The 10,035-nt window shown below is 45.4% G+C and overlaps 1 protein-coding gene across 5 annotated transcripts in view; it reads left to right on the top strand.

The window, feature by feature from the left end:
- Positions 1-10,035, top strand: part of MCM3AP (minichromosome maintenance complex component 3 associated protein) — a 51,309-nt gene that overhangs the window by 714 nt on the left and 40,560 nt on the right. For all 5 annotated transcript variants that reach the window (XR_010154494.1, XM_024352360.3, XM_024352359.3 and 2 more), the window contains exons 2-6: positions 190-1,516; positions 1,746-1,969; positions 5,017-5,095; positions 5,455-5,599; positions 7,873-8,063. Coding sequence is in view for 4 of the 5 variants with exons in the window: in XM_024352360.3 (XP_024208128.2) it covers positions 298-1,516; positions 1,746-1,969; positions 5,017-5,095; positions 5,455-5,599; positions 7,873-8,063 (1,858 nt within the window). In the remaining variant the exon portion in view is untranslated. The remainder of the gene's footprint in view (positions 1-189; positions 1,517-1,745; positions 1,970-5,016; positions 5,096-5,454; positions 5,600-7,872; positions 8,064-10,035) is intronic.

Here is a 10,035-nt window from a genome sequence, read left to right as displayed (position 1 = left end):
GTAACAAAGTAATTATTTGTACCACTCTCTACCCCACCCTCCAACAAAATAACCTATCGGCTCTCAGAAAATAATAACCCTTTGCCTGCCTTTGAAATAGTTATCCTTTTAGTATGACAGTGTTCAAAAATTCTTTTCTTAGTCTTGTAGCAGAACATAGCTATGATGATCTGAATTTTTGTCTTTCAGCTTGTTCTAAAGACGAAGGGGAACTCTCTAGTGCTACAGGCTGTTTCAGGAAGCCAATTAATTTTGTACACGTAATACTTAATTACCTTCTAATAATTGGAGCAGAAGATGAACCCAACTAATCCTTTCAGTGGGCAGCAGCCTAGTGCTTTTTCAGCGTCTTCTAGTAATGTAGGAACACTTCCATCTAAGCCGCCATTTCGATTTGGTCAACCTTCTCTTTTTGGACAAAACAGTACCTTATCTGGGAAGAGCTCGGGATTTTCACAGGTATCCAGCTTTCCAGCGTCTTCTGGAGTAAGTCATTCCTCTTCAGTGCAAACATTAGGGTTCACCCAAACCTCAAGTGTCGGACCCTTTTCTGGACTTGAGCACACTTCCACCTTTGTGGCTACCTCTGGGCCTTCAAGTTCATCTGTGCTGGGAAACACAGGATTTAGTTTTAAATCACCCACCAGTGTTGGGGCTTTCCCAAGCACTTCTGCTTTTGGACAAGAAGCTGGAGAAATAGTGAACTCTGGTTTTGGGAAAACAGAATTCAGCTTTAAACCTCTGGAAAATGCAGTGTTCAAACCAATACTGGGGGCTGAATCTGAGCCAGAGAAAACCCAGAGCCAAATTGCTTCTGGGTTTTTTACATTTTCCCACCCAATTAGTAGTGCACCTGGAGGCCTGGCCCCTTTCTCTTTTCCTCAAGTAACAAGTAGTTCAGCTACCAATTCAAATTTTACCTTTTCAAAACCTGTTAGTAGTAATAATTCATTATCTGCCTTTACCCCTGCTTTGTCAAACCAAAATGTAGAGGAAGAGAAGAGAGGACCTAAGTCAATATTTGGAAGTTCTAATAATAGCTTCAGTAGCTTCCCTGTATCATCTGCGGTTTTGGGCGAACCTTTCCAGGCTAGCAAAGCAGGTGTCAGGCAGGGGTGTGAAGAAGCTGTTTCCCAGGTGGAACCACTTCCCAGCCTAATGAAAGGACTGAAAAGGAAGGAGGACCAGGATCGCTCCCCAAGGAGACATGGCCACGAGACAGCAGAAGATTCGGATCCTCTGTCCCGGGGCGATCATCCTCCAGACAAACGACCTGTCCGCCTGAATCGACCCCGGGGAGGTACTTTATTTGGTCGGACGATACAGGATGTTTTCAAAAGCAATAAGGACGTAGGTCGTCTGGGCAACAAGGAGGCCAAAAAGGAAACTGGCTTTGTTGACTCTGCAGAAAGTGACCACATGGCTATCCCAGGAGGGAGTCAGTCTGTCCTGGCACCTTCCCGGATTCCAGGTGTGAATAAAGAGGAAGAAACTGAAAGTAGAGAAAAGAAAGAAGGTGAGCTCTGAAAATGTAGCACATAGAGTAAATCCTGCTGGCAGGTTTTCAATACGTTTCTCTGGGTGTTAGCTTGATTTTTCAGATAAATCTCCCATAAACATTAGGGATTCTAACATGTCATCGGAGCAGGTCTTACATCTGAAAATTTCCTCTGCTTCGACACAGTTGGTGCCTCCTGTTGTTGGAAACATCTGATGGTTTAAGTGTCCATTCTCTGAACCCCTAGATTCTCTAAGAGGAACTCCGGCGCGTCAGAGTAACAGAAGCGAGAGCACAGACAGTCTTGGGGGCTTGTCTCCCTCTGAAGTCACAGCCATCCAGTGCAAGAACATCCCCGACTACCTCAACGACAGGACCATTCTGGAGAACCATTTTGGCAAAATTGCTAAAGTGCAGCGCATCTTTACCAGGCGCAGCAAAAAGCTTGCAGTGGTACATTTCTTTGATCATGTGAGTACTCCCATCTTGCCATTTGTTACCCTAGATTTGAACCTTGTCACTTTAAAACCTGTTTCTTTTTTTTTAGTCCATCAGTTGTTTGCTTACTATAATATAGAGAAAGTACTCAAATATCTTATTAGCATAGGCTGGGATAGCACTATTTATTTCATAACTTGGCATATTCTAGGTCCCTACAGAATATAGTACTCTAGAAATGCTGGGAGAGTTGTTCCCATGAAGTGAAATTCTTCTGAAAGGCTTTAGAAATTCAGAAATTCTTCTGAAAGGCTCTAACCACATAGTACTTTTGGAAGTTGAGTTTTTTGGTTTTGTTTTTGTTTTATTTGGTCATAGAAGATGATCGCTGTAAATGTTCAAACAATACAGAAAAAATGAAATTGGCCGGGCGTGGTGGCTCATGCTTGTAGTCCCAGCACTTGGGGAGGCCGAGGTGGGCGGATCATGAGGTCAGGAGATCCAGACCATCCTGGCTAACACGGTGAAACCCCATCTCTACTAAAAATACAAAAAATTAGCCGGGTGTGGTGGCTCGCGCCTGTAATCCCAGCTACTCGGGAGGCTGAGGCAGGAGAATTGCTTGAATCCGGGAGGCGGCGGTTGCAGTGAGCCGAGTTCATGCCACTGCACTCCAGTCTGGGAGACAGAGCCAGACTCCGTCTCAAAAAAAAAAAAAAAAAGAAAAAAAGTGAAATTCCCCTTGTCAGTCTATCCTCTAGAGATAACTGCTTTGAAGCACTGGGTTTGTATCCTGACTTTAAATGTATGCATAATACTTTCTTTTTATTTATTTATTTATTTTTTTGAGATGGAGTCTTGCTCTGTCGCCCAGGCTGGAGTGCAGTGGCATGATCTCGGCTCACTGCAAGCTCCACTTCCCGGGTTCATGCCATTCTCCTGCCTCAGCCTCCAGAGTAGCTGGAACTACAGGCGCCCGCCACCACACCCGGCTAATTTTTTTGTATTTTTAGTAGATACAGGCTTTCACTGTGTCAGCCAGGATGGTCTCGATCTCCTGACCTCACGATCTGCCTGCCTCGGCCTCCCAAAGTGCTGGGATTACAGGCGTGAGCCACTGCGCCCAGCCTAAATGTATGCATAATACTTTCTAGGGTGCAGTGAACGTGGACTGCTCATGTTATATAGCTTTATATCGTCACTATTTTTTCTGAGTATTCTCATAGACAAAATTACGTTCTATAGGAATTTATAAAGTATAAATTTATAAAGTGAATGATACTACATTGAGTGGATGGACTACGTTTTGTTGATTCGTCTGTTGGCAGACACGGGTTGTTTCTACTTTTTGGCTATTGTGAATAATGTTCATTGGCATATGACTTATTTGAGTCCCTGCTTTCCGTTTTTTGGGGTATATTCTTAGGATTGGAATTGCTGGGTCATATGGTAATCCTAATTTGTTTTTAGTTTTAATTTTTTTAATTAAAAAAAGTTTTTATTTTTACATTTGTATAGATGGGGTCTTACTGTGTTGCTCAGGCAGGTCTCGAACTCCGGTCCTCAAGCTGTCCTCCTGCCTTAGCCTCCCAAAGTGTTGGGATTACAGACCTGAGTCATTGTACCGGCTCTCATTTTTGTTGTTGTTGTTTTTGAGACGGGGCCTTGCTCTGTCTCCCAGCCTGTATTGTAGTGGCGCAATCTTGGCTCACTTCAGCCTTTACCTTTCCAGTTCAAGCGATTCTCCTCCCTCAGCCTCCCAAGTAGCTGGGATTGTGTGTGCACCACCATGCCTGGCTAATTTTTGTAGTTTTAGTGGAGAGGGGGTTTCACCACGTTGGCCAGGCTGGTCTCGAACTCCTGACCTCAGTGATCCACGCACCTTGGCCTCCCAAAGTGCTGGGATTACAGGCGTGAGCCACCATGCCTGGCCTTGTTTTTATTATTTATTACTACTATTTATTTTATTGTTATTTTATTATTTATTTATTTTTTTGAGATGAAGTTTCACTATGTGGCCCAGGCTGGTCCTAAACTCCTGGGCACAAGTGATCCTCCCACCTCCACCTCCCAAAGTGCTGGGAAAACAGGCATGAGCCACCGTGCCCAGCCCCCCTTTTGTTTTTACAGTTATTTTTTGCCTATTGCAATGTGCTTATTTTCCCAGCTGAACCTTAAATATTTTATGACATAACTAATATGTAAATAGACTGCCTTTATAAATAATTCATTGATACAGACAAAACTGAATATCCTCATCTCTCCTGTTACTCAGGAGCAGTCCAGTTAACTAGTGTGGTGTGTATTTTTCTAGACATTTTTATGAGTGTATCTACACGGAGACTAACGTGGTTGGTTTTGTGTGTGTTTTCTGTGGTAAGTGGCATCCCATGTGTGTTATTCTGCAGCTCCCTTTTGTGCTTAATTGTGACTTCGCAAACTTTCTGTTTCTGTATGTGTGATCAGCTGGTGAGAATCATCTCACCAAATGCCAACAAGGCCAAGTTTGTGAGTTCTATGAAGCAAAGTTGTTAATTAAAAAAAAGGGGCCGGGCGCGGTGGCTCACGCCTGTAATCCCAGCACTTTGGGAGGCCAAGGTGGGCGGATCACCTGAGGTCAGGAGATCAAGACCATCCTGGCTAACACGGTGAAACCCCGTCTCTACTACAAATACAAAAAATAAGCCGGATGTGGTGGCGGGCGCCTGTAGTCCCAGCTACTCAGGAGGCTGAGGCAGGAGAATGCATGAACCCTGAAGGTGGAGCTTGCAGTAAGCCGAGATCTCACCACCGCACTCCAGCCTGGGTGACAGAGCGAGACTGTGTCTCAAAAAAAAAAAAAAGGGGGAAAGAGCAAATACGTGCTTGTGAGACAGGTAAGGGAGATGAATACTGCTGCTGCCACAGCCAGAGACCATGCAGTTAGCAGACGTGTGGGTGGAGAAATCACTGTCGTGCAAAGGACAGGGGCTCCTGGTGCCTTTGAATGGTCTGTTGTGCTTACTGCATTTGAGTTTTCAATCCCATTTCCTTTGGTTTCCTGATATACTCACACATGGCGGTTGTGGACTGTTTTCCAGGCATCTGCAGCCCTGGCTAGAAAGAAGGGGAAAAGTTTGCATAAAGACATGGCTATCTTTTGGCACAGGAAGAAAATAAGTGAGTTTTCAATTATTCTTTTCACTTTTTAAAAAAATTATTTTTATTTATTTAATAGAGATCAGATCTCGCTATGTTGCCCAGTCTGATCTTGGGATTACAGGCATGAGCCATTGTGCATGGCCCTCTCTTCAGTTTCTCATGCTCTTGGTCCAAACCCTTTGAGCGTGAGCCCTTTCCCTAGCCAGTGGAGGAGGCTGGCTCTCAGTGGATTTGCATCTCACAGTTATTTCCTTGGGCTCTTCTCTAATCTCCTGTGACAATGAAAATAATATTACTTTCTTAGAAACAGAGTGAAAAAATCCAGTTCCAGGTGATCTGTGATTGCATAAACTCTTTTCTGCCTCTTATGTCCACAGGCCCCAATAAGAAACCCTTTTCCCTGAAGCAGAAGAAACCAGGTGACGGTGAAGTCAGCCCAAGCACAGAGGATGCACCCTTTCAGCACTCTCCTCTTGGCAAGGCTGCAGGGAGGGCTGGTGCTAGCAGCCTCCTGAATAAAAGGTGGGATCGGTCCCTCCTAATGACCTTATTCTGGAAGGACCAGGAAATAGCGCCCTATAGCGACACCTGAGTCAGGGTGCAAGACTGTGGGGAGTGGTGAGGAGACAAAAGCCAGTTGCTAGGGATGGTTGGGGGTGGAGGGGCAGGGGCTCTGCCCCTCCTGCCAGCATGGGCCGTTAGGAGGTGGGTCTGTGTGGGGCTGGTGGTCCCAGCCAGAAGAGAGAATTTTCTGACACTGGTAACTGCCAGCTGCAGAGATGGTGGAGAGCAGTGATCCTGTCCTGTCTTGTTCTCATATACCCTAGGGCCAAGGTTGCTGAGAAAGCCTTCCTTTGGGGCTGGCCTTTTTTTCTTGTTTCCATCTTGGCATTTTCTATGGGAGAATCTCATCACACAGTTGTTATAGCTGGTACAGACCTTTCAGCTGCAGCTACAGGAGATCCAGGGGAGGCTGCTCACTTAGGACAGCAGAACTTCTGTCCTTGCACAGAGTGCCTGCTCTGTGGGACACACGCAGGCTGGCGCCCTGTGGCGGGTCGCTGCCTGCCTCACAGGATTGTAGTGGCAAGTCTCCTTGCTCATCTAACTCGTCCTGAATCCCACTGCAGTTAAGTGCAGTTCCACTTGACATATAAATGTATAAGCAATAACTTTTTACCTCAAGACATTTAACTGGCTGTAATAAACCATGTATTCCTTTTTTTTTGAGACACAGTCTGGCTTTGTTGCCCAGGTTGGAGTTCAGTGGCATGATCTTGGCTCACTGCAACCTCTGCCTCCTGGGTTCAAGAAATTCTCCTGCCTTAGCCTCCCTAGTAGCTGAGATTACAGGTGCGCTCCACCACGCCCAGCTAATATTTTTGTATTTTTAGTAGAGATGGGGTTTCACCATGTTGGCCAGGCTGGTCTCGAACTCCTGACTAGAGATGCATGCCCGGCCAAACCATGCATTTCTAATAATCACTTTCAGCAGTTTCCAGCATGACTTTTTTTTTTTTTTTCCTAAAGAGCTGTCTCCTGGCCGGGCGCAGTGGCTCACGCCTATAATCCCAGCACTTTGGGAGGCCAAGGCGGGCGGATCACGAGGTCAGGAGATTGAGACCATCCTGGCTGATATGGTGAAACCCCGTCTCTACTAAAAATACAAAAAATTAGCCGGGCATGATGGCGGGTGCCTGTAGTCCCAGCTACTTGCGAGGCTGAGGCAGGAGAACTGCGTGAACCCGGGAGGCGGAGCTTGCAGTGAGCCGAGATTGCGCCACTGCACTCCAGACTGGGCAACAGAGCCAGACCCCATCTCAAAAAAAAAAGGCTGTCTCCTAAAGGAAGGGCAGCATGACTTTTTGCAGGTGCAGCTTATCACAGTGAAGCAGACACGGTCGGCCATGTTAGTTGTGTTAACATGTGATGTGAAGTGCCCTGGCTACCTTGTCTGTCTGGGGAACTCTGTTCTCAAAGGCTTTTGCTTTTCACACCAGGCCTACTTTGACAGATCTCCGGCTGAATCCATCTTTTCATCTTTTGGCCAATGTATTTTCCTCACTTTCCGTTTTATTATGAGCAGTTTAGTTGCTGGTTTGACATAATCTTTGACATTCAAGTTCAGAAAATGATGAAAGCTAGAAAATGGGGAAGCTGAGAGAGAATGCCTGATTCCTTTTAGTATGTCCTTCTACCAAAATAATTTCTGTTTTAAAACATGTAGGCATAATATTTCCTTATGATATTAAAGACTTTTTTCATGCTGAGTTTATTTCTTTGAAATAGAAATCAGTAAGTGTTCATTTTAGCTGTTTAAATGAGCCTATCTTTTTTTTTTTTTTCCGGGGGGTGGTAAGTTAGAGTCTCACTCTGTCACCCAGGCTGGAGAGCAGCAGTGTAATAATCTCAGCTCACTGCAACCTCTGCCTGCCAGGCTCAAGCAATCCTCTCTCACCCCAGCCTCCCGAGTAGCTGGGACTACAGGCACATGCCACCATGCCCGGCTAATTTTTAAATTTTTTGTAGAGATGGGGTCTCCCTATGTTGCCCAGGCTATTTTGTTTTTCAAAAGTATGAAATATTTCAAAATTATATTAAAGTCAGTGAATAATGTGAATAACGCTTTTGTGCTCATTACCATCCTTATCAAAACTCATCTCATTTCAGTGCTTGTAGTTTCTCAGCTTTAGAGGACCAGAAAATCTTGAAAGATGAGGGGACGTGTTCAGAAACGAAAATGCTCTGAAGGCCTTCCTGGGACGAGGGCCCTCAGTGTGGTGTTTACTTTATAGCTCTCCAGTGAAGAAGCCAAGTCTTCTAAAGGCCCACCAATTCGAGGGAGACTCTTTTGACTCAGCCTCCGAGGGCTCCGAGGGCCTCGGGCCATGTGTGCTCTCCCTCAGTACCCTGATAGGCACTGTGGCTGAGACATCCAAGGAGAAGTACCGCCTGCTTGACCAGAGAGACAGGATCATGCGGCAAGGTATGGCACTTGGTGGCAGAGGTTCTAGGGGCCTGGTGAGGCCGTCATCTTGGGTGCCATCAGGGCAGGAGCAACTCCTTTCCATTGGGCTCTATTGCTGTTGAGTCTCAGAGCCTCTGATATGCTGTGTCTGATCTTCATAGTCTGCCAGTCTTCTTGGGAGTGAGTGTTGCGTGTATGTGTACATAAATGTGCAAATATGTTTGCTAATGTATGTATAAAATAGTAGTGGGAGGATGCAAAAGAATGGGCTCCTGTCTGTAGAGGGAGCGGGATTCTGAGGGGCAGAGGTTATGGTGGAGTGCTCCATCTTGGACAGGGCATTCTTACACTGTTACGATGTTGAACTGTGTGAATGTATTACCTACTAAAAAGTAAGTATTCCATTAACACTAAAAATATATGCAGGGACCAAAAATAAAAGGAAAAAACACAGGTACTTCTCTTTGCCAATTTTTTTCTCTTAAATTTCAGCCGGGCTGGGCATGGTGGCTCACACCTGTAATCCCAGCACTTTGGGAGGCTGAGGCATGAGGGACCACCTGAGGTCAGGAGTTCAAGACTAGCCTGGCCAACATGGCAAAACCCCCATCTCTACAATAAATAAATAAATAATAAATAAGTAAGCTGGGTGCAGTGGTGTGCATCTGTAGTCCCAGCTACCTGGGAGGCTGAGGCAGGAGAATCACTTGAACTGGCGAGGTGGAGGTTACAGTGAGCCGAGATTGTGCCACTGCACTCCAGCCTGGACGACAGGGTGAGATTCTGTCTCAAAAAAAAAAAAAAAAAAATGCTGGGCGTGGTGGCTCACGCCTGTAATCCCAGCACTTTAGGAGGTCGAGGCTGGTGGATCACCTGAGGTCAGGAGTTTGAGACCAGCCTGACCAACATGGAAAAACCCCGTCTCTACTAAAAAGACAAAATTAGCCGGGCGTGGTGGCACATGCCTGTAATCCCAGCTACTTGGGAGGCTGAGGCAGGAGAATGGCTTGAACCCGGGAGGCTGAGGTTGCGGTGAGCCGAGATTGTGCCATTGTACTCCAGCCTGGGCAGCAAGAGCGAAACTCCGTCTCAAAAAGAAAAAAAAAATCAGCTATAGGAGTTTCCTTTTTTTAAAAGCTGTGGATAATTTGAATAATCACCATGTTTCCTTAATATAATAACATATAGTAATAAAAGTTGCCATCAAACATCATATCATTGATATGGTGATTTTTATATTCTAAATAAAATTATTATTAGGTATTAGAATTTTTCTTTTTTTTTTTTTTCCTCGAGATGGAGTCTTGCTCTGTTACCCATGGTGGAGTACCATGACAGAGTGAGCGCAACCTCGGCTCACTGCAACGTCCACCTCCCGGGTTCAAGTGATTGTCTTGCCTCAGCCTCCTGAGTAGCTGGGACTACAGCCATGCGCCACCATGCCCGGCTAATTTTTGTATTCTTAGTAGAGATGGGGTTTCTCCATGTTGGTCAGGCTGGTCTCGAACTCCCGACCTCAGGTGATCTGCCAGTCTTGGCCTCCCAAAGTGCTGGGATTACAGGTGTGAGCCACCAGGCCGGGCCCAGGTATTAGAATTTTTCAACATGAAAAGAAGAAGTATATATTTTGAGTGTGAAGTTGTTGCATTTCCTTTTCCTTGCAAGCTACATTGTAACTAAGTGTAATAGCAGTTTACTCATTCAGGTAAGAACCCAGTTAACGTCCATTATATGATTCTTATATTAAAGTCATGGCGAATACTGAGACAGTTTTAGAATAGTGATATATTTTGAATATTTGCAGTTGTTACAAGTCAATCCTTTTAGTAAACATCCTGCACCATGATTTTTTGTCATTGAGGTCATTACAGGAGTTAGAAAACTCCGGCTGAAAGTGAGGACACTCCCCTGCTTTTATCTGCAGTGAGGGTCTGTGACTGTTGGAGAGGTGGACTCGGGGGTCTTTCTCTTAGTCTGCAGTGAGGGTCTG

The sequence above is a fragment of the Pan troglodytes genome, chromosome 22, assembly GCF_028858775.2.
Source record: "Pan troglodytes isolate AG18354 chromosome 22, NHGRI_mPanTro3-v2.0_pri, whole genome shotgun sequence".
Taxonomy (NCBI): domain Eukaryota; kingdom Metazoa; phylum Chordata; class Mammalia; order Primates; family Hominidae; genus Pan; species Pan troglodytes.
This window is presented reverse-complemented; position numbering and strand designations above follow the sequence as displayed.